Source organism: Quercus robur, chromosome 12 (assembly GCF_932294415.1).
Source record: "Quercus robur chromosome 12, dhQueRobu3.1, whole genome shotgun sequence".
Lineage (NCBI taxonomy): Eukaryota > Viridiplantae > Streptophyta > Magnoliopsida > Fagales > Fagaceae > Quercus > Quercus robur.
Window position 1 is genome coordinate 9,846,100 of NC_065545.1, and position 26,309 is coordinate 9,872,408.

General features: G+C 32.3%; 2 protein-coding genes across 12 annotated transcripts in view; both read right to left on the reverse strand.

Annotated features, from left to right (window-relative positions):
* The window catches only part of LOC126710519 (disease resistance protein RUN1-like), a 105,753-nt gene that overhangs the window by 4,637 nt on the left and 74,807 nt on the right, over positions 1 to 26,309 (reverse strand). The gene's annotated exons all lie outside the window — the stretch shown is intronic.
* Positions 1,916 to 12,417, reverse strand: LOC126710523 (disease resistance protein RPV1-like). The gene is made up of 5 exons (XM_050411026.1): positions 11,711 to 12,417; positions 3,407 to 4,517; positions 2,933 to 3,205; positions 2,239 to 2,843; positions 1,916 to 2,062 (listed from the first exon to the last, which is right to left on the reverse strand). The coding sequence occupies exons 1-5, from the start codon at positions 12,235 to 12,237 to the stop codon at positions 2,059 to 2,061; spliced, it is 2,520 nt and encodes an 839-aa protein (XP_050266983.1). The 5' UTR covers positions 12,238 to 12,417; the 3' UTR covers positions 1,916 to 2,058.

The window sequence follows — 26,309 nt, forward strand, 5'->3', positions numbered from 1 at the left end:
ATCAATCCAGGTTCTCAATAAAAAGAGTAGAATACAACCAAATGCTTCTACAGCATAATATATCAACAGTATATAATGCTAGCCTTGGCAAGTACCTTAACAGCAGTAGTTAATTTTTCAGAGACCACACTGAGATCTTTATCAAAATAAGCTAAAGAAAAATTGACTATTTTTGTCAAGAAAGTTCTGCATGCCATAGCTTGTTCCACAAGTTGTTCCAATACATCTCTTTCCTCAATCCTGTAGAGCAGTTATCAATAAAACAAAGCATTCACATGCAGGAATTTGATAACCCATCAAATAATCTTCAATAAAAACCCAATCAAAAGCATGTGCCAAATTCAGTGGAGAACCATTCTTTTTTACAATTGTCAAATATCCATGGTAGTTACATAAGTGCAATTGGATAAGCATGAGGTAAAACAATCCATGAGCCTAACAAGTGAGGCAAAAACCAAAAGTACAAAAAATAAGAAAACCAAATGTCAAACATAAGGTGGACCAGGCAAGCCATCCTTGGTTAATATATGAATCAATTGAAGAGGAAGAGAAGACACCCAGTTTACAGGGCACATCGTCAAGCTCAATTTTGGTTGCAAGCCAACCTGCTCAGTTTTAGGAGTACCTTGAAATCAAACTAACATAGAAGTCTATTAGTGAAAATTCATATTTCATATGTAGTAGCAGCAATTCCAATGCTGAAAAGGTTATTATTGTTATTAAATAGACTGGTGACAAACTGCTAGACATCAGTGTCAGTCTTAAAATTTCACAACCCAAGGTCTCAGCCATCCCACTTCTCTGATTGATCAGCCACACTACATTCTTCTTTGGGATGGGTATTAGCAGTTTTCTTACAATCAATCTTTGTTTCTCTAAGTTGTGGAGAGTGTTATGGCCATGTATTTTGTGGTTTGAGAACTTAAGTGACATATAGTGCCAACCAGAATCACAACTAAAGTTCATAACAAAAACCTGGCTATGGGTAAATTGGAACTTTTGCATTGAATTACAGAAGGTATTCTTCTTTTTCTCATCAAATATGCTGTTTATGCAGAAATTTGAACTCACGCAAGTTCTTAAATGGACAAATGTCTATGGATATTATTTACCTGAGGACAAGCATAACAAGAGACAGTTCTTTAAGTACTTGAAAGGTTTGTCATTTCCTCCAACTTGAAGGAGACGTTGTGTCTCATCCTGAATTGATCCTCTTAATAGCTATTTGTAATGCAGGTCAAAAATCTCTGGGGCAGCAAAAGCGGAATTGCATAAAAAGGAATAGCATAAAAAGCATGGTGGATGGCCGAACTAGCCAACTCATGCACGAACTAGATGTGTCATCAAGGACCAGAGGAGACCGATATTTTTCATCTTCTTCTGCTTCCAAATCATCAGACCCATGAAATGGCAACTCGCTCCAGTAATGAACATCATCATCATCATCGTGTCCAGCAGTTAGAAGGGGCAAGTTAGGTATACCAGATTCTTGAGGAGGACAGATGCACTCTACGTGGACCCCCCACCTTGTGGGATTTAATGCATTGAGTTTACCAGGGAACCGGGGTTGGATTTTATATGAAACCTCAACATGATTCTGGTCAGTTGGATTTGATTCATTCAATTTCTGCTGTAGAAACCTTTGAAATGGAGAATATAATAGAAGATTATAAGCCTCTGGAGGTATGTCACGCATACATTCACGTTTTTTACAACCATTGATGGAAATGTAAACAACGCATTCATAGTGGTTCTTAACATATGCCTCATCGCCTCCAAAAGCAAAATAGAGAGCCAATTTTGGAAATTTGCGACCAACCCAGAACAATATGGAATTATTTTCAACACTTTGATGATTGAACCATGGAATCTCAGTTCCCGATACCCTAAGCAAACGATATTTAGTAAAATAATTGGGGAACTGTGATATGTACCCATCTTCAGATTCAGATTCAGATTCAGTTTCAGATGGGAAGTAATCGGTGAACTGGGGATCCATTAATTCATTGCTTCTTGCACTACCACATACTCCCTTCGGTAAAATCCCCATAATTTCTATTACCTGCATTGCAATTACAAAATTCAACATTTTTCATCTAGCAAATCTCGTAAAGCATTTAGAGAAAGTAACAAAAATTGTTTGTTTCTTTATAACTTAAAAGAAAGAGAGAGACCTGATTCAATACCCCACTTGGTGATTCATTATCCAACAACGGGCAATTTTGTGCATAAACCCACCTTATCGATTGTGGAAGTCCTTGAATTTCACGAAGGTGCTTGCAATTCTCAATATGAAGTGTACTTAAACTAGGAAATCTGCTAATGCTTTCGGGGATGGTAATAATATTGGTTCCAGCTAGAAATATCAAACTCAATGCTGGGAAGTAATCAGGCTTCATCAAAAGATCTAATTCAATTACGTTTTTATAGTAATTGAAATCCAGGAATTCCATCTTCAGAAACCCATAACCGGAGGAGCTATCAAAAGAATTGCATGTCGGTCTCAATTTGGCGGTAGGAGTCCAGAGCTGCCAAAGCAGTTGCAATTTATAAATGCCATCTGGAAGATCCCGAAGGTTTTTGCAACCACGAAGGGATAATGTATCAAGAACTTCAAGAGATGTCAACATGAGGTTGTTTGGAAGATTTTGAAGTTTTTTGCAATTATCAAGATTCCACGTTTTAAGCTTATGAAGAAATTCACCGGACTCGTGAATCTTAACTAAATTTTCACAATCAGAAAGGTCCAATGTCTCCAAGTTTGGGGTGCGTAAATCAGGTAATTTGGTTATAAATTTACAACCACGGAGATTGAGATGTTTCATATTTTCTAACTGGAACACCTGTAGAAAAATAAATAAATAAATAACTTCAACAAACTTTAGAATAAAAATTTAATAAAATCTTAATTAAAAAATATTAGTAATTGTACCTGCTTGCATAGCTTTTCCAACTCAATGCGACTATCTGGCATATGGAGACTAACAAGTTGTTGAGGACAATAGTTGGATGGCAAGGGAAATGGATACTTAGGCCAACTAAGAAGTCTTATCCCGTTGGGAAAATATTGAATTGCTTCACAAATATGTAAGTTATTTACAATAAGTATCCTGAGATTTGTCATCCTTTTGAAAACATCAGGATGTAGTTGCAACTTTACCGGTTTAGGTGAATGCAACATTATACCTTGAATTTCGTCCGTCCCCTAATTGGATAAAGAGTCAAGTAAAACATAATTCACAATAGAATTTACCAAAAATAAAAAGTATAATAATTTTGAAATTTCAGCAAAAATGAGACTAATAAAATTCATATTTTATGCAATGTTAAAAAGAAAAAAATATATAACTTTTACCTAGTGAAAGTTTTTTTTTTTTTGGGAAAATAGAAGAAAAAGAACTCATACCTTATTTCCAATTAGTACTTCAAGAGCATCTTTATGATGCCATATCCTGCTACGTTTTCCAAGAATATGTCTAGATTCTTGTCGAACAACTTCCCTACCCATTTTTTGTATCAAGTCATGCATTAACAATATACCATATTGATCCATAGTAATGAGACACTTATTAACAAGTCTTGAAATACCATAATCTGGATATAAATCACAAGCATTTAATATATCTACAACATAACCCTTGGTCCATCCCTTGAAGAAACATGCAATATCGAGGAAAATATCTTGTTCGATTTCCTCTAGTCCATCATAACTTACTCTAAGTACTTCTTGAATGTCTTTATTGGGAATTTTGTTATACTTATCTAATGTAATTTCCCATTCATGTTTAGTTCTTCCACACAAATCACGAGCTATTATTATAAGAGCTATTGGAAGGCCTTGGGCATACTGTATAACTTGGTTTGTAAGTTTTGAATAATCTTTATTGGCTTTCTTTCCAAGGAAGGCATGCTTTTCAAAGAGTTGAAGAGCTTCATGTTTCTCTAATTTCTTGGCCTCATAAGTTGTACAAACTTTTCCAAGAGTAGCTAAAAATTGTGGATTTGTTGTTGTTGTTATAATGACTCTACTTCCTGGAGCAAACCAATTACAATCTCCAAGCAAATTTTTTATTCTTTCCAATGTATCCACATCATCAAGAATTAAAAGAACCTTTTTACAACAAAGTCCCTTTTTTATCAAATTGATTCCTTCAGATATGCTGTGAATTTTCAAATTTTCATCCCCTAAAATCTCTTTAAGAAGTTGACCTTGTAGTTTGATAATGCCATCCTTTGTCTTCGAAGTTTCTCTAACATTCTCTAAAAAACTGCTTCTATCAAAATGATTAGCAATTCTGTTATAAACTGCTTTTGCAATTGTAGTCTTACCTATTCCGGAAAAGCCATGAATCACTACCATGCGGAATTCATTTAACTCAATACTTAAAAGTGATTCTACGGCCTTGGCACGAGGTTTTACTCCAACAAGGCGTTCGCCAACAAATACTGGCTTGCATTTTAATATAGTTCTTGGTATATTTTCAACGATTGTTTGGATAAATTTAGATTCAGTGTCACTGCAAACCATAAAGTAAAAGAAACATTTAATGAGTTGGACTAGTTGCAAATATTAATATGAAATGAATTAAATTCAAGATGCCTAGTTCTGTGTCTTACTACTTACACTTTAAGATATTATTAATTAAATTAAATGACATATAATTCAAATGTTTGAGCAATATCTTTAAATTTTGTACATTCTTTTTTGCTTAGAAATTAATTATAATTATAGATTCAACTAAAAATAATAATAATAATTATAGACATTTTAGCAAGTAACTGAGTTGCACTAGTTGCAAATTTTAATATGAAATGAACTAAATTCAAGATGCTTAATTCTGTGACTTACTACTTACACTTAATATATTATTAATTAAAGTAAATGACATCTAATCAAATATTTTGGTAGTATCATTAAATTTTGTACTATATCACGAAATGTTGAGAAAAATAAAGGATATCGTAGTAGAAATAGTAACATGTTTTTGCTTGTTCTATACTTGATTATGACAAGACTCTAACAAGTCATCAAACCTCAACCTAACGTATTTGTACTCTCTATTAGATAATTTATGATTTAATTTTTTTATTGACCCATATTATATTGTATACTAAGATTATATTAGATTTTCGATATTGTACATAAAAGAACTAATGACGTTATTCATCATAATTTGCACTTTTCAAATATAAATATTTTCACTTTCTCAATATATATATATATATATATATATATAATATTTTCAATGACAGGTTGACTACTAACATTAAGTATTTTTTTTTTTCAGTAACATTATCATTTAGATTTTATCATAAATTATTTACTCATTTTTTGGCCTAACATATTAGATTTTATTCTTCAAGCTGTCTATATATTTATTTCTTCTTTATAAATGATTTAACTTTATTTAATGTTTCATGCATAAAAAAATGTACGCATTTTATTTTTTTCATTTGAGGATTTATTTGATTAGAAAATTGTTATATTTAATTACCAAACGGTTAAATTAATGATTTATATATTACAAAAAAAATTATTTTTAAGTATTATAATTGTTCTTTTATTTTTAAGGAAATATACGAAAAAAATTATAGATGATTTAACTTTATTTAATGGTTCATGCATAAAAAAATTATGCATTTTAGTTTCTTCCTTTGTGAGAATTTTGGGTTAGAAGACTATTAGATTTATTTGCCAGAATGTAAAATTAATGATTTAAATATTACTAAAAAAATTTACTTTTTAGTATTTTATTGTTCTTTTTTTATGTAAAAAATAAGGAATAAAGATGTTAAAAAATACGTTCAACTTCTTTTTCCTACTTGAAAATATATGGATACCAGATTGATCCGATGCATCAAAAACCATAAAAATGTTATAGGAATAGAAACATGTTTTAGTTTGATCCATGCTTTACCCGTACCCGATTTGACCCTTACTCGTCTGACGACTCAGACCTGGGTTTGCTAGGTCTAAATTAACTTTTAAGATAAAATAATTCTATTTCTAACACTAATGTTCATAGCCTAACCACCTTAATTCTAGAGTATAAGATTCAAACAGCAGAGTTGGAAGGGGTTAAATTCATCCCCTAAAGAGCATTCTTATCAAGAATGCTAAAAATGTTTAAAAGCCAAATTTAACAGCTAACACACAACAATACTCCTACTTCATAGAATTTGTTTTATTTTTTATTTTTTATGGGAGGTCTTTGGGATTTTGAGAAAAATTAAATGATCACTTCTTTCATGTCAGACAACTATTGAATAATCCAATATTAAAGATAAAAGTTATTAATAGATGAAAAGTTACGTAATTTGTTATAAAAATTTTTTTTGATTACCACAAATTATGTAATGTCAATGTAAGTTATAATTTACTTCTTTTTTTTTTTTTCTTTTTTTTGGTTGCTTGGTTTCAATTAACATTTTTGAACAGAGTATTAGAGTTTTTTTTTTTTTTTTTTTTTTTTAAGGAAAATACTTACTGTTTTTTTATTACAATTAACGAAAGCCTAATTACAACATATCTTTTTGGGTTGCATCTGCAATACAATCCAGTACTTCTTCAGTTCTTCTAACCGCACTATTTCATTTTCCACATATTGTGCATAACGTGCAAGTATATGAGCTACATTGCTACACTTAAGTTTCCTCATAAACTAAGTTGACTTTACATATATATTTCAAATCAGTAAAAAAATAAATAAAAAATAAATAATTAAATCATATCATATACTATATAATAAAAGTTGGGCTTATAAATCGTGATTGGAATTAATATATGCATTCTTAAAGGCTAAAACATAATACAATTAGAGACATTACTATGAGTTAGGGTGTTACATTTTTATTTATTTCTTAGTAAGTTAGAATGTTATATGTGCATACTACATATGCTAGTCTTACAATTAAGTGGGTGATATAACCATTTGAACAAAATAAGCATTAAAACAGATGATTTAAATATCAAAATAAAACATAAAAATTAAATTTCTTTTAGGTGTAAATACAATTGATTTTTTAATTTTAAATTTGGAATTAATTCTTTTAGGATAACCTTATTCATGCACGTATCAGAAACAATTTAACTACTAGAGTTCAAATCCACCTCTTCATAAATAAATAAGGAATTATTAAAAAAAAATTAAAAGTTTTTATTAATCATTGTAATTAGATATACTATATATAAGGATAAATATACAAAATTATACATTTTATGAGCAATTCATTACAAGTTATTATAATAATAGTAATTTATTTAGTTAGATACAAGTTATAAAATTATGTAATAATAATTCATTTAGTTATTGTTTCTCAAAAAAATATATAAAGAAAATTTATGATTGAAACTGTGCAACGCATAAGACTTTCACTAGTAATATAAGAAGTTAAAAGATTAATTTGAATATAAAAAATTCCAAAAAAATCATTAGAATACATAAAAATTAAATTAACTTAGAGAAATATTAACAATATGATCTTATACTCCAAAATTTTAAAAATATTCTATGTATGACTTGATTTTTCAAAGATGTATGATGATTTTTATTTTAAATTAACATGAGAGTATTTTCTATATTAGATTTCATTTCTAACTATCAAAGAGCTATTTGGTTGCGTAAATGACCTTAAAAGTATATAACATTGTAAATATTTTTTTTATAAAATAACATATAAAATTCGACATTGATTAGGAGATATCATTATAATATATCATGTCAAGATTTTCATTTTTCCTTTGACCACATTAGAAAAGTTAATAGTTATTTTCAATAAAAGGTTTTGAGTTTAAAGTTATGAAATTTGAAATATTGAATATTAAAAATTCGACACATTTATTTGCAGTTCCTACCTCTTAAATATTTGGCCATTTGCATTTCCCCCTTAAGGATATTTAGTAACTTTGTAGAGAAAATATTATTATAGGAATCAAAAGATAACGTAATATGTGACTGTGTAGAGGGTATTTTTCCATTTTCTTTTATGTCATGTGTAAATTACTTAAATAAAGTGCTTAGAAAACATAATCCTCCACATATAAATTTGAAAATCCCTTTTAAAAACGCTCATCTTCCAGAAGCAAACACGTCTCTCTGGTTTGTCTTTTTGTGAAAAAGTGCCAAAAAAGCAAGTAGAAGGAAAATTTTGGCTTTTTTATAGTCTTCTGGGATTTCCTTATCTCCGAGTTTGTGACCTTTAGAGTAATTACATCAGCTTAGGTATAATTGTGCAAAATAGAAAAACTAACTACTTCTACATAATTTGAGCAAAAAAAACCCACACCAGTTTGTGCATAATTGTGCATTTATGCACAATTGCTACAGTAACCGTGTATATATGCACAGTTACTGTAGCATGTGTATTTGTTATTGTACGGTTATTGTAGCATGTGTATTTGTTATTTTATTAATTTCCGTATGCACCTTTTTTTTCTCTCTCTCTTCTCCATGCACAACCAACGAACTTAGTTTTCCTCTCTTCATCTTCTTTTTCCTCAGATGCACACCCACACCCACACCCACACCCACACACAAACACATCCACACAGAGATACACAAACACACTCACACACAAACAAACCCACACGGACAAACCAACAGAGAGATAGATCGGAGCTCGTAGGTCTTGATCGGTGCTTGATCGGAGCTCGTGGGTCTTGATCGGTGCTTGATCGGAGCTCGTGGGTCTTGATCAGTGCTTGATCGGAGCTCGTGGGTCTTGACCGGTGCTTGACTGGAGCTCGTGGGTCTTGATCGATGCTTGACTGGAGCTCGTCTTGATTGGTGCTTGTGGAACAATTGGAGCTCGTGGGTCTTTTGCTTGAATGGAGCTTGATTGAGATGGGTCTTGCCTGATCAGAGTTAGGGAGATCTGACCAAGAGGGAGAGTTAATGGGTACAGAGAGATGGGTATAGAGAGATGAGTACAGAGAGCTGATGGGTATAAAGATGGATGGAGATGGGTATAGAGAGAGAGAGCAACAAATTAGAAAATGGGTAGAGAAAGAGAGAGGGCGTGCGTATATAAAGTGGTAGTTGAGGGAAATAATAAAAAAATTGAGAAGAATGAATATTTTATTGAAATGTCTTGTAAAATAGATAAACTGATGTGAATGTTTTGTAAAAGTGATGGTGTAAAATAGAAAAAGTAGGTTTTAAGTGTAAAATAGACGGAATCTTATGCCCAAGCTGATGTAATTGCTCTTAGTTTCTGTTTGGTACATTATTTTAAACATATATTTTCAGTTTTTAAACAATTTATACATTTTTTCACACAATTTTTCACTCATATGTATTTTCAAAAAAATTGAAAACTGTTGTTTAAACATATGTACCAAACGGGCTCTTATTGCTTCAGTTTAAACACACGCACAAACAAACAAAAACAAAAAAACAAAAAACTAGAAACTATATATTATTCATTTTTTTTTAATTATTGCTACATTTTTTTTATTTAAATATGTCCAAGCATGTAAGACGATATTCATTATATATAAATTTGAATTTTTATGACTTGCATATTTTAACACTATTATTCTATGATAATTTTTTTACTCTCTTATTTATTTTTAAAAAGTCTGAATTTGAAATAATTGAAAGATATTAATTATGATAAATGCAATTTAAAAGTAGTTTATGATTAACAATCTTTAAGTTTTTTTTTTTTTTTTTTTTTTTTTGGAGAAGATTCACAATCTTTAAGTTGGTTGCATAATTAGCTTATTAATTTTATAATTTTTAATATTTAGATTTCAAGGTATAAGTAAGTTATGGGCAAGCCATCCATCGCTAATGCATATTTTTAGAAAAAAAAGTGTTACAAGATCCATAAGTTGCTACCCAATCACCCATCCCAATGTCAGAACTTAAGATTTTGGACCCATAAAAAACAGAGGTGGTATCCGTTAGGAACCCTATTGATGTATTGATAATAATTGTTGTAATGTTACATTTAGTTAGTTAGTTACAATTCCAAGTATGTTAATCATATTTAACACATGTTAGAATTATTAATGTACATAGGGAATAATATTACCATTAGGATAAGGTCATGTGGGCCGATAGAATAATTATATGGCTCTATAAATATCTACTTGTAATCACATTTCCGTCATTGAAGAATAAATTAGTGCATCGCTTGGTGCATTTCCTTTCTCTTACTTAATATTTTTTTATGGAGAGTGATTATTTCGAATTAAGTCAATTTCCCTACAATTCTTATCCATTCCCATTAGAAATCACTAGGTTCCTTACAACTTATGCATCACATACATATAGGATTTCTCTCACATTGTGTGGGCCCAATCCACCTGTGGATGGGACCCACACAATGTGAGAGCTATGGTCGGCATGAATTGGGTTGGCTTGTTTGTACTCAGCCCATGTGCTAGGTGCGATAGGCTAGGTTGAGCCAGTCATTGACCAGTCAACAATTTGGGTTAAGGAGGCTAAAAAAAAAAACATCAGCCCATGCCCAACCCATGGGCAATGCCCATTAGACCTTTAGAGGACAAGAACGTGGGTCAACCAGAATAGGCTTTTAATGGGCCTTTATTGGCTCAAAAATTTTAAAAAATATTATAATTATACTATATGTCATAAAAAAACCCCTATAATATAGGGACCAAACAGGTATGTTCTGCATAACTTTTATGGATTAGAATAAATTAGTACATTGATGCATCCCTTATTCCTATTAGAATAAGAATAGTTGTATAACTACAATTTGGTTACGTTATTTTAGTAATGTTATTTGTATTTTTTAGAAATATGTGTAAGTAAAAAAGTGTGTATAAATATATGTAATATTGTTTAAAAATTGAAAATTGTTACTTAAAATACCATACCAATCGGCCCCTAAATATCTAACTAGGTTGCCCCTTACACACGTCTATCATTTGTAGTTTTCAAACCATTTATAAATATCACATAACTTAAAGTCAAATATATATATATATATATATATATATATAAAAACTTGTCACATACATTTTACAACCAATGCCAAATATCCATAATTTTTTTATAAAAAGAAAATTAAACTACAAAATATATATTTATATATAATGCATAACTTACTATAACCACTTAAGTATCCTACTGGTCAAGTGGTCTCAAGAATCTATCCTATCTTATGTCATAAGTTCCAAACCACCCCCTGTCCCTCCCCAAAAAAATGCTTATAAATTATTGGTGATGGACTGATGGGTCGGGCTAGAGGTGTAGGCTTCTGAGCCACACTAGTGGACCTAGCGGACACTTATTGACAGAAAAAATTAGCTCACAGTCAAATAAGCTGTGTTAGTGGGCTAGCACGGGCTTCAATAGTATCAAATGGGTTGACTTTTTAGTATCACTTTTGTAGGAGAGATATTACATGTATTTGATACATAAATGATTCATAAGATACTTTTTTTCCTTAAAGACTCAAAGGTTTGATACTGAAAAATAGATATTACCTCCCAATAATGTGATCATAGAATGCAGCCACATAGTTTTAGCTACGAATATTGTCTTAACGAAGTTTAGGAACAAGAAAAGTTGTTCAAGTTTTACTTAATAATTTTGGAGAAAACTTTTGTCTCCACCACTACAAAATAGAATTCTTTCATAATTTGCATGCAGTGGTTATGAGTTATAATAATCCATTAGAAATTTAATTATGAAACACATGCATGTAAGCGTAAAACAAGTCCTGAATTACATACCTATTCTTATAGTGCCATCCAGACAAACTACCAACTTCCTTTAAAGCTATCCTCCAATTCTGCACCTTGTCAATATTATCTTTGAATGTTTCTTCATATTTTGTCAAGGCCACCCCAAACTCTCTCTTTTGTCCACGTACTTCTGATGGATCCACATGGTAAAAAATAGGTAAAACTAATTGGCCAATATTTTTTTTACACTCCAGAATCTTGACAAGTTCATCCAAACACCAAGAAGAAGAAGCATAGTTTTCAGAAAACACAATAATTGAAACTTTTGATGATTCAATGGCTTTAAGAAGTTCAATTGAAATTTCTCCTCCTCTCTGAAGGTTATTATCAATGAAGGTGTCAAAACCCTTGTCACACAAAGTTTTATGTAAATGGCTTGTAAAACCATTACGGGTATCTTCACCTCTAAAACTTAAGAAAACGTCATAGCTCCATTGGTGAGGGGAAGAAGAGGAAGAAAAAGAAGAGGAAGAAGAGAAGGAGGAGGTGGCTCCTTTGTTGGTCTGATAAGCCATTGGTATGAGAAGATTAAGGAGATGTAAAAAGAGGAGGATAAGATAAAAGACCAAAGATGTGATGAAATAGGAATTATGATAAGAGAGGAGTGAAATCGTGCAATTTGAGTCAAGAGCACTGAAATTGAAAGGTTTTGAATCTGTTCGTTTGAGTGGTAAATTGATGATAGCGTGAATTATATTTATAACACTATACAACAACACGTCTTTGTTTTTCCTAACAAGAAGTTTCCAAGAAGGTAACTAGTAATTAGGAAACACAAAATAGCAGTACAGGTCCACTGTACCACGCGTCATGAGTTTTTTTTTTTTTTTGACAACGCGCAAAAGACCTTTATTCAGTATCACCTCAGAAAATTAGAACACTACTTGCCTACTTTTTTTACTTTTTACTTTTTATTCTAATTTCGCTTTTTTTTTTTTAAACTATTTCTTTTTTCGTTTTTGAGCTTTGACTGAGGGAGGATTAGCAACTCCCAATGCTAATGAAAAATGAAGAACAAGAAGTGAATTTGGCATCCTGTTAACTTATTTGCTAAAATTTGAGACAAAAACTCCATATAAAAAAAATAATTAGCTTCTTTTTTTTTTTTTTAAAAAGACAATTATATGTTTACATGTAAGATTTACATTTTAAACTAATTAAATAAATATGTATAGCATTTTACACATTTGCATAAAAGACTAAACTGGAATTAGAGACAGGGGTCCAATCAGTGTGTTACGAAATGAAAAAGTAGTAGGAAAGGGATTAAATGCTTTGAAAAAGAGGCTTTCATACATGTGAAAGTAAAGAAAGTTGTTCCGTGCCTTTTTTTTTTTTTTTTTTTTTTGAGGAATCCGTTCCTTTTCAATTTTCAAATAAAGTAAAGACGACAAAAACAATAATAAAGTCTTATTTCCATCAATCTCAAAGAATCTTCCTCCCTAGTCCCTACAATTTTACTTTCCTTTATGGGTTTCTTGCATTTGAGGATGGAAATTTGATTTTTTTTTTTTTTTTCAATATTCTATGCGTCAATGTTTTTATGCTGTACACTTTTTAGTCATGCTATATCAAACTAGTTTCAAGTAATCTTATTTTTGGACAAGTTTTTTTTAGGCTAGCAGCTCCTCAAATGATAATCGGTTCTCATTTTAGCTATGTCATGGAATTTATTTATTTATATTTTAAAAATAAACATAGACATGAGAAATGCTTTGAATCGGTTCTTTTGATTGGAAAATTGATAAAAGACTAAACTGGAATTAGAGACAGGGATCCAATCAGTGTGTTACGAAATGAAAAAGTAGTAGGAAAGGGATTAAATGCTTTGAAAAAGAGGCTTCATTCGTGTATGAAAGTAAAGAAAGTTGTCCCGTGCCTTTTCATTTTTCAAAGAAAGTAAGAGCATTGGTAGCAGTGGAGTTAAAAAGTTATAATATTATTTTAGCTCCACCAATATAACAAAAAGGGCTTGCAGCAGTGGAGCCAAATGTATAAAATTTAGCTTAATTGCTACAGTGCACATCTATCTATAGATGTGCACTGTAGCACTCATCTAAAAAATAATAATAATTTTTTAATCCCACTACCGAATAAAATAATAAAACTAATCTTATTTTTTTCATTCTTTTATTCCGTTTCTTTCACCGTGCACTCAGATCACTCATCTCCCTCAATCATCAAACACTCATCTCCCTTACTCATCTCTCTCACTCCATCAAGCACTCATCACCATCGCCGTCCCAGCCCCAGCCCACGCCATCGCCGTCGCTCCTTACCACCATTCTTCCTTTGTTCAACCTCACAAAATGCCTGTCCTCCTTCACCAGCCTCTCGTTCACGTCCTCGCCTCCAGCGAACAACACCGAAGGGCACCACAGGAACACAAATCGACTAAACGGTGTCGGATTGGTGAAGAGAATCCACTCCCCGACATCGGAATCGCCTCGATGTCTCAGCCGATCCTTGGAGTGGCAGTGGAGAGCGAAACCTTGATTTGGGTTTTTTTTTTTTTTGGGTTGAGCCTTGATTTGGGTTTTTTTTTTCTCTGTTAGTACATTTTAAATTAAATATGTTAAAACTCAAAATAACTAAAGATGAATAAAGAGATGAGTTATAATAAAAGTTGTTAAAGAAAGAGTTGTTAAAGAAAGAGTTACTTGTATGTAAGTTAGATTAAATAAATTAAGAGAAGTTTTCTAAATTAATAAATAACATGTAGGTTATGTGAAGGGTTGGAAGACTATATATACGGCTATGCTATGGACTAATCTCATATCAAAAGTGAATGAAGAAAATAGTTAAAAGTAAAGTGTATTGTGTGAGAGAGTGAATTCTATAATATTCCTAAATACTTAAGAAATTTCGGGCCAAAGAAAGGTGTTTTTCTGGTGGAGCTTTGGGCTTGAACACTTTGTGCAGAAGCTGTTCTAGCCATACAACATTTGTTGGGCTGTTGTATCCTGGGGGAGACAAGTCAGAGAAGGTCTGCACTGGTTACAAAGATTAGCCAACCAAGGGCTTGAATCTCCTTAAAGAGAGCAAGTGCCGTGCCTCAGTCCAAATAGTGTTGTGTAATTTTTCTCATTGAATTAATAATATTCAGAAGTATTATTCAATTTCTCATTGTGTTATTTCCATTATTATTGTGTTTGCACCAACAATTTTAAGGAGATTCAACACATGGAGCCTACACAAGAGAAACCAAATGAGCCTGTTGGAGATCTTAACAAGCCCTTTCGCTTTAAGGGAGCCCACTTCAAGAGGTGGAAAGGAAATGTCCTCTTCTACTTGAGTCTTCTCAAAGTCGCCTACATCCTCACTGACAAGAATCCATCAAAAGTTCCTACCGATGAGATGAGTGAGGAAGAATATATTCTCCATCAAGAAAAAATAGATAAGTATACAAAAGATGAATATAATAGTCGCTCTTATCTATTGAATTGTCTTGCCGATCATTTCTATGATTATTATGATACAACTTACAATTCTGCCAAGAAAATTTGGAAAGCTTTACAAAGCAAGTATGATACCGAGGAGGCTGGTGCAAAGAAGTATGTTGCTAGTAGATTTTTCCGTTACCAAATGGTGGATGGAAAATCGGTGGTGGATCAAGCACAAGACTTCCAAATGATTGTAGCAGAATTGAGATCCGAAGGCATAAAGATTGGAGACAATTTGGTGGTAGCTGGCATAATTGATAAACTACCACAATCTTGGATGGAGTTCCAAAAGACTTTGCGGCACAAACAAAAGGAGACATCCTTAGAGACTTTGATCACACGCATCCGTGTGGAGGAGGAGGCTAGAGGACAAGATGCACTCATGACACAAGAGAGCAATGGTAATTCCACCACAAAGGTAAACCTTATTTCATCCAATAATAATATGCCCAAAAATCATTTTCCTAGAAATGTTCAATTGAAGCCTAAAAAAAGAGCCTTTAAAAATAATAATAGACCTCAAGGGAGGGGAAACCCAAATAAAAATTACAATAAGAACCAAGGACCCCCTTCACAAGATCAATTTAATAGATCATGTTTTGTCTGTGGCAAGAGTGGGCATATTGCTCGATTTTGCAAATTTCGGAAACGTGAATCTGTCCCGCAGGCTAACGTAACCGAAGAGCCTTTAGTGGCTATGATTACAGACATTAATATGGTGCAATACGTTGAAGGGTGGTGGGCAGATTCTGGTGCTAATAGGCACGTCTGTTATGACAAAAATTGGTTCAAATTGTACACTCCTTTTGAAGAAGAAAAAACTGTTATGCTTGGTGACTCTAGCAAAACCAAGGTTCTTGGGAGTGGTGAGGTTGAATTGAAATTCACTGCTGGATGTGTGCTAATATTGAAAGATGTTCTTTACACTCCGTCCATGAGGAAGAATTTGATGTCAAGTTTTTTGCTTAACAAGGCTGGCTTCAAGCAAACTATGGAATCTGATAATTATGTAATCACTAAAAAGGGATTATTTGTGGGCAAGGGTTATGCTTGTAATGGAATGTTTAAATTGAATGTTGAGAATAATAAAACATCCACTAGTTCAATTTATATGCTCTCTTCTATTAATTTTTGGCATGCTCGTTTATGTCATATAAATAGTAGATATGTGGGAATCATGAGTAGTTTAGGATTAATTCCAAGACTGTCAAAAGATTTTGAAAAATGTGAAACTTGTAGTCAAGCTAAGATTACAAAAAGGCCTCATAAAAATGTTGTAAGAAATACCGAATTGCTTGAGTTAATTCATTCCGATTTATGTGAATTTGAGGGAATTTTAACTCATGGAGGAAATAGATATATTATCACTTTTATTGATGATTTCTCAAAATATACAACTATTTATTTGTTGACAAAATAAAAGTGATGCTTTTGAAAAATTTCAAGATTTTTTAAAAGAAGTTGAAAATCAATTCAGTAGAAAAATAAAAAGAATAAGAAGTGATAGAGGCCGTGAGTATGAATCAAGTGCATTCAACTCATTTGTTCAATCTTTGGGAATTATCCATGAAACTACTGCACCATATTCACCTGCTTCTAATGGTGTGGCTGAAAGAAAAAATAGAACTTTAATTGAGTTAACAAATGCCATGTTAATTGAATCTGGTGCACCTTTATATTTTTGGGGTGAAGCTATTTTAACTGCATGTCATGTTTTGAATAGAGTGCCACATAAAGAGTCACACACCACACCTTTTGAGATGTGGAAAGGACATAAGCCAAATTTGGGATATTTTAGAGTATGGGGTTGTCTTGCTTATGTAAGGCTTACTGACCCTAAAATACCTAAATTAGGTATAAGAGCTATTGCCTGTGCTTTTCTTGGTTATGCGATTAATAGTGCAGCCTATAGATTTTTTGATCTTGAAAACAAAATAATTTTTGAATCTGGAGATGCAATTTTTCATGAAGAAAAATTTCCTTTTAAATTGAAAAATAGTGGGGGTGAAGAAAATAATTTGTCACAACCTAGTTCTTCTACATCACATTTACAAAATCAAGAAAATTTTGAAATGGAACCTAGAAGAAGTAAAAGAGCTAGAGTTGAAAAGGATTTTGGTCCTGATTATTATGTTTTTAACATTGAAGAAAATCCCCAAAATTTAAAAGAGGCTTTAACATCACCTGATGCTATATTTTGGAAATAGGTTGTAAATGATGAGATGGAATCTCTAATTTCTAACAGAACTTGGAAATTAGTAGATCTTCCACCGGGTTGTAAGACCATAGGTTGTAAATGGGTCCTTAGAAAAAAGTTGAAACCGGATGGATCAATAGATAAGTTTAAAGCTAGACTTGTTGCAAAAGGCTTTAAACAAAAAGCTGATCCTGATTTCTTTGATACATTTTCTCCGGTAACAAGAATTACATCTATTAGATTGTTAATTGCTATTGCTGCAATTTTTTATTTGAAAATTCATCAAATGGATGTAAAAACTGCTTTTCTAAATGGGAACCTAGAGGAAGAGATTTATATGGACCAACCTGAAGGCTTTGTAGAGCCTGGACAAGAAAGCAAGGTATGTAAGCTAACTAAATCCCTATATGGCTTAAAACTGGCACCTAAGCAGTGGCATGAAAAGTTTGATTCCTGCATGATTGAGAATGGTTATAAATCAAATGAATGTGATAAATGTATTTATTCTAAATCATGGAATAATCTACATGTTATTATTAGCCTCTATGTGGATGATATGTTGATTTTTGGCTCAAATATGCATGTTATAAATGAAACAAAAAATATGCTTAAAAGCCATTTTGATATGAAAGATCTTGGTGAGGCTAATTTTATTTTGGGCATGAAAATTACAAAAACATGTGATGGAATATATCTCGATCAATCACATTATGTTGAGAAAATATTGAGAAAATATAATTTTCATGATCACAAAAGTGTAGCTACTCCTTTTGATTCTAGTATTCATTTATTTCCTGTGAATAATGATGATGAGATTTTTAATCAAAAGGATTATGCTAGTATCATTGGTAGTTTGCGTTATGCTACTGATTGTACTAGACCTGACATTGCATATGCAGTAGGAGTGCTTAGTAGATTTACTAGCAAGCCTAGTAAAGATCATTGGCTAGCTATTGAGCAAGTCATGAGATATTTAATTGGTACCAAAAACTATGGCATATTTTATAAAAAGTACCCTGCTGTGATTGAAGCTTTTAGTGATGCCGATTGGAATACTTTGTCAGGTGATTCTTTCTCTACCACTGGTTATATTTTTACCTTAGATAGTGGTGCTATTTGTTGGAAATCTAAAAAACAAACAATAATTGCTAATTCAACAATGGAAGCTGAATTAATAGCATTAGCTTCAGCTAGTGAAGAGGCAAATTGGCTTAGAGATTTGTTATATGAAATTCCACTTTGGGAAAAGCCAATTCCACCTATATTAATTCATTGTGATAGCACTGCCACAATTGGTAGAGTTAATAACCATTACTACAACGGTAAATCCAGACCTATAAGAAGAAAGCACAGTACCGTGCGATCTTATTTGAGTAGTGGCATCATAACTGTGGATTATATTAAATCTAATGATAATCTTGCAGATCCATTTACCAAGGCCTTGGCAAAAGATAGAGTCTGGAATACATCGAGGGGGATGGGACTAAAGTCCATAGAATCATGAGTCATGTATGAGGATACCCAACCCAAGGACCAGAGATCCTGAGAATTGGGTTCAATGGGAAAAACGAATCGTACGATGGTCGTAAGAAATGCACTATTCATTTTTTTTAATTAATTATTTATTTTATAAATAATTTTTAATTGTTCATCCCTATGATGTAAGTGCATTTATCCTGTAATGTGGAGAGGTTGAGTAAAAAACTCTTAATGAAATTTGTAGCTCGTATGAGTGGGGTGTCAGAATTACAGGAGCACCCTTGACAAAATTTCACCTATGTGAGTGTGGGGGTGGGGCCGCTCCCTATGAGATTTGGACTTAATCTCAAATACACTCATGAAGTTGGGATCAGCACACGACCGTAAAGTGCTAGCTATAAAAGCTCATGTCAACACCTGGATCATTATGTGTGAGCATCAATGCTTTATTTCCCTTAAGCAGTCATAGTTCAAGTTGGAGACCACTACTGACTCTGGAGTAGAGATTGTTGTTTCACTAAGTGAAGGTTCAATGCAGAGCACACCTTCATGATGCATAATAATCCCTCTTTGCCCGGTAATCTCTCATTTTCCAAATTTAATATTAAAATGAGTGGGGGAATGTTAGTACATTTTAAATTAAATATGTTAAAACTCAAAATAACTGAAGATGAATAAAGAGATGAGTTATAATAAAAGTTGTTAAAGAAAGAGTTACTTGTATGTAAGTTAGATTAAATAAATTAAGAGAAGTTTTCTAAATTAATAAATAACATGTAGGTTATGTGAAGGGTTGGAAGACTATATATACGGCTATGCTATGGACTAATCTCATATCAAAAGTGAATGAAGAAAATAGTTAAAAGCAAAGTGTATTGTGTGAGAGAGTGAATTCTATAATATTCCTAAATACTTAAGAAATTTCGGGCCAAAGAAAGGTGTTTTTCTGGTGGAGCTTTGGGCTTGAACACTTTGTGCAGAAGCTGTTCTAGCCATACAACATTTGTTGGGCTGTTGTATCCTGGGGGAGACAAGTCAGAGAAGGTCTGCACTGGTTACAAAGATTAGCCAACCAAGGGCTTGAATCTCCTTAAAGAGAGCGAGTGCCGCGCCTCAGTCCAAATAGTGTTGTGTAATTTTTCTCATTGAATTAATAATATTCAGAAGTACTATTCAGTTTCTCATTGTGTTATTTCCATTATTATTGTGTTTGCACCAACATTCTCTGCTGTGGACTGGTGGTGGTGGTGGAGGAGGATGTTTGTGCTGTGTGGTGGTAGTGTTATATTATTTTATTAGAGTAGAAATATTATTATTTTATTGTAGTAGAAATATTATTTTATTGTGTTGAAAGCTAAAATAGATCAACTGCTGTAGTATGTGTGTAGATAAAATAAATAAAGTAATTTTTGGTGGAATTAAATTGCTAAAAATTTAACTCCACTGCTGTGGATGCTGTGGATGCTCTAAAAAGTAAAGACTACGTAGTTGGAATGAAGACAAAAACAATAATAATGTCAGCTTAATTTTCTTACTTTTCTTCTGACAACGCGCAATGCAAGCCAACGTTCTATTTCCAACAATCTCAAAAAATCTTCCTCCCTAGTCCCTACAATTTTATTTTCCATTATGGGTTTCTTCCATTTGAGGATGGAAATTTGATTTTCTTTTTTTCAATGTTCTACGCGTCATTGTTTTTAGGCTGTACACTTTCTAGTCATGCTAGATCAAACTAGTTTCAGGTAATCTTATTTTTGGACAAGTTTTTCTTTTAGCTAGCAGCTCCTCAAATGATAATCGGTTCTCATTTTAGCTATATATGTCATGGAATTTATTTATTTATATTTTAAAAATAAACGTAGACATGAAAGGGAGAGTGAGGTTCTAACAAAAGTGCATGATAAACCAAAAACTTCACTCAAATGTCATAGAATTTGGATATGTATATGCAATTATGCATATCCAACAGCTCAAGTGAAACTTTTTTTTTCTTTAGTAAAAAAATCAAATGTGCATTCCCAATAGTTCAAGCAACACTACTGTTACTTTTTCATTAGCTTAAAAAAATTCTAATTGTACGAACAATGTTGGGGAGAAAACCATCACAATTACTACGTCATTTTTATGTGAAATCATCAATGATATTGCTTTTATTGCGTTTTAATAAAAAATTATAACATGTCACCTATGCAATTGTGAAAATTTGAACAAAACAAAATTGAAGTGTGAATTAAATACCTTATAAATCATCAAACATGCATTACCAGCAATGTGAACATTAGCACCCCGATCATCAATGGTTGTGAAACTACTAATGAGAAGTGGTTTCTCAAGTCTAATGTGCATGCTTCTTTGGAATGTGATCCATTTTTTTCCCTTTGATCATGGTTGTTCCATATCTTAAGGTCCCCGGTTTGGGATTTATTGGGTTGTCACTAGGATCAATGACTACTTATTGTGTGAGGCCCCTTCCAATGTTGTTGGTCATCTTCCCAGCATAATCCACTGAGCATGTGGCAAGTTGGTGTTTGTTCCTTCGCCAGTCAAGGTTCCATCTCTAGCAATTATCAATCGCATTCATTTTTAAGCCAGTGATCTTTGTTTTCTTAGCAAGACTAACATTAGGAGTGGAGAGTATAACAATGACAAGAACCAAAGCAAAGTGCCAAAGGATGGCAATGTTGATGCCTTTCAAAGCCATATTCATGTGCGTGTACTAACTCAAACTCAGACAGGAAAAAAGGTAGGTAGTAGTGGTTTGCAAATAATTGGAATGGAGGGGGATATATATAGGTGGAGTGGTTAGTAATGTGTATTAGCTTTGTTTAGGTGGTTTTAAAGTGGATGCTGAGGAGTGTAGGACAAAAAAGAAGCTATTAATAGGTATTGGTTTTGCTTCCTCACCCCAATTTGAAAAAGTTAGATAGCTACAATTGTGTAGCGGCCAAAATGACAGAACAAGTGAGCATTTGTGTCATTACTGGGATACAAAACACGTAACATTTTAAACTTTCATGTATAAAGATAGTAGTTACAATTGGCTTCTCTCAAGCAGGGGTTTGTGTGCTACACAATATAATGGATGTGAACTAACTATAATAAGCACGGGATGATTAGTTAAAGTTATAATTGGAGTAACATTACTTTTACATGTACTTATTACAGATATCACTATTATTATACATTAATTAGAATAAGTGACTACACTAATTGTTAAAAAAAGTTGTGATAAAATTTATACCACTAGATTTTTTTGTATATAAAAAAAAGTGATTGGAGTATTTGACACACATAATGTAGAACACAACTATCTTTTGATTTGAAGGAGTCAACAAATCTAATTGGTTCAATCTCTCTATATCAGATATTTAAGCTATTATAATTATCATAACTATTTGTCTAGTTCTATTTTGTAATACATTATAAAATTAATTTTATAGCATGTAAGAAAACCCATCGGCCTCTCTAACTGTAAAATCTTTTTTTTTTTTTTTAACCATGTGCAAGTTGACAAAAACTTGTCACAATCTCACTTGAATTCTAGAGCATTGTTAATAGAGTTTATTTGTTGCATAATCTGTCTTTGCAAATTTTGAGTCCTCTGGCCTCAAAAATTTCATCAGGCCGCTTCAAGTTCAACTTCAATTTTTTCTTAGCCTCGGCCTCTTTCACAATATAACTTATCTGCTGGTATTTATGATTAGTGAATTTGGTGTTCTGGAGCTTTGGACAACTGTAGATCAAGCAGATTAAATGACTTCAAGTAAGTCTTCAACCCATAATCTCCAGTTATATCACCATGTTTGGTAATGATGGCTTGAAGAATTTGAATCAGCATTTAATAATAGCATCTATACGAGTTTGAGATGTATATTTGTTAATAAATTTATATTAGAATAGGTAATCTTAATCCAAGTTTATCTTTTCTCATTCTTAAGTAAGTGCACTAAAACGGGCTAAAGTAGACCAAAATATTAGACTAAATTGCTATAGCTCAATAAAAACATAACAACAATAAATACTATCTTTCAACTCAAATATATAATTATTTTGAGATATGATATAATGTAGAATTTTTTTCTCTAAATTTTATTATAGATAACTTGTTTTCCTTAAAAATAAACAATTTATAAAAGTAATTTCTCTCTCTATTTTTACAAATATATAATTTTATTATTTTTAGTATTTTTTTTATTGATATTATTCTTTTTGAAATGGTCCATATTCTTCTAACTATTGTTATTATATATTACATTTTCCTAATTTCTTTGGGAAGAATTAAAAATTTTTAAGTTTCAAATTTATTATTCAAGGCGAGGTTGAAGGGTCCAATTTAAAGCTTAATACGTCATTTTCATTAACTTTAAGGTATAGAGATAATAAAGATAAAAACTTTATTTATTTTTAATTTATAGTTTATACTCACCCAAAATGGATTGAACTGGATTTTTATTTTTATTTTAATTATATCTCTTAGAGCATCCACAGTAGCTGTGTTAAAATTTATGTCATTTTGCCATACCAAATACCTACTTTATTATTTTACCACATCATTTTACAACATCCCATTTATCAGATGTTTTATCATTCAATTCTATACATTAAAATAATATTTACTACACATTAAAATAATATACTATCTCCTTTCTATCATTACCATCAACAACAACAACCCACACCCGCAGATCAACCGCCACAGCCCACAACCACCGGCCATCCCCACAGATCAACTACCACCACCAATATCAGCCACTGCTACCAAAAAAAAAAAAAAAAACTCAAACAAACACTACACAGCCACAACCACTGGCCACTCCCACAAATCAACCACCACCACCACCAATGTCAGCCACTGCTACCAAAAAAAAAAAAAAACTCAAACAAACACTACATAGCCACAACCACCGGCCACCCCCACAGATCAACCACCGACCAAGCCATAAATCACATTTCACATAACCCAAACACACGAAATCTAGCAAACAACCACCATGATGCCCACGCCAATGACCAACAGATCTCCTAGCCGATGACCCATGCCGGTCAGAGACCCACGAACCCACCAAATCACAAAATCAAATCACCCCACTGAAATCAAACCACAAAACCCACCAAAATCATATCACACTTGCCGAACCACCATCACCCAAACCCACGAAATCAACCCAGACTCACACTTGTCGAACAACCGAACCATGAAATCAACCTAGACCCATGAAATCACGAACAAGGACGATCCACCACCACCCACAAAATCAACTCGGCCCACAAAGAAAGATCAACAATCAAAGAAAGAGAGGGAGAGTCAGAAAGAAAGAGAAAGAGGAGACACAGACAGAGATGGAGAGGCGGAGAGAAAGAGAAAGAGAGAAGAGAAAAGAATAAAGTGAAGAGAGAGGAGAGAGAAAAGAGAATAAAAAATTAATAAAACTTATACCATTTTCGTCCGTACCGTTGCAAATTTACAACGGTACTGTTCATATGTGCCATAATGTTTGGCATTTGGAACATCTGATAAAGCTCCATTTTTGTGTTTGGTGTACCAAATGTGCCAAAAATTTGGCATTTGGCACATTTAGCACATTTGATGCAGGTGCTCTTAAAATTGATGAAAATGGCATATGGTTTTCTATGTAGGAGTGAAACTAGACATTTCTATCTAATCTTGAATATTGCAATAGCATACAATTATGAATACAGTGGTGGAATAATATTTTTTTTTTCCAGGAGAATATAAACTAAAAATAAATAAATGGTGACTTTGCCCAACGTGTTCTTATTACATGTTTTTTTTTTTTTTTTTTTTTTTGGGCAAATTACAACTTAACCACCTATAGTTTGGCCGAAATTTAAATTACCTACCTGTGATTTGAAATTTGATACTTTACCTCCCTGAGGTTAGCTCAGTTAGAGTTCCGTTACCCACCTCCTTTAAAAATATGGCTAAATATGTTCCACTTTTATGTCTCTCTCCTCCAAAAACACAAAAAATATAAAAATACAAAAGAGCATGAGATCAAAAGCCGGTTGGTAAAAATAAACAAAAAATATAAAAATACAAAAGAGCATAAGATCAAAAGCCGGTTGGTAAAAATAAATTTTTTATTCATCTTAGCATTTCAAACTTGCTTTTACATTCATTGCTTCAAATGCACCTATTCAAACAAATACCATAAAAGAAACAAATTGCTTCATCAATTTCTAAGCAACCAATGAAGCCATAGCATGTAATCCACAAAAATCCTAAAAATGACAAGACGAGGTCAGGCTAAAGAAAAACAAAATGCCAGACTTGAGTACAAGAGGAATATACATTATACAAAGGGTAGTAGTGTACAGTTACATGAATTAAAGGGTGTCAACCAAGGTTGTTGACATCCAGCCTCACGAGGCTCCTCTCTTTTAGCAAATTTGCATCTGATGAGCTTCCTCCAAATTCAAGGTCATGAAAGAAAGTTAAAAGAAGACCAAAAAAGAAAGAAAGTTAAAAGCAGCAATTGCTTTCTGGTGTTCTTCCTTGACCATCTCGAATGTAACAACTTTCAAGTCCTGAAGGAAGAGGCTCAACCTTAGACCCAAGCACCATCAACACACAACTTACAACCAGATTTGCAAAAACCCAGTAACTTGTTGTTCATAAGAAAGCCAAACCCATCATTCTCATCTTAATAAGGATTTCTTACCCATATATAGCTTTTGATACATAGACCATCACGATTCAATAGCTTTTGATATGCGTGTAGGAACTAGGAAGTTTGTTTGTGGACTGAATTGAAGAATGGTAGTCCATAATTAGTTGAGTTGGATGATGACTTTAGTTTAGGCAAAGGAAGCTTCTTCGTTTATCTTTATCAACATCTTTTTGATCTTAGTTTATCTTGTGTTTTTATGTTTTTTTTGTGTTTTTGAGAAGAGAGACATAAAAGTAGAGCAAAACTACATATTTGGCCCTATTTTTAAAAGAGGTGAGGAACAGAACTCTAATTGAACTAACTTTAGATACGTAAAATGTTAAATTTCAAATCACGTAGACAACTTAAATTTCAGCCAAACCACAAGTGAATAAGTTATAATTTGCCTTTTTTTTTTTTTAAAATTATAATTAACATTTAGGTTAAAGAAAGTATATTTTCTATAATAACAAAAAAGTTAAGAAATGTATAAAGTAATGGTAGTAAAGAGTGATTATTTTATCATGATTGGTAAGTTACAATTAGTTTTGAGAATGTATAAAGATTAAAGACATAATGCATTATTGTATTATGTAGTTCAACAGAAATGTAGCAAAAATAAATGATACTCTCCAACTTTTATATATTATTACTATAAAGATTATATAGATAGATGAGAGACTTTATTTGATAGATTATATATAGGTAGATGAGACTTTATTTGATAGCAATTTGTTAGGATGACTACAAAATTGAAGATTTAATAACAAAGTTAGGAATTCAACCTTGATTCAAAA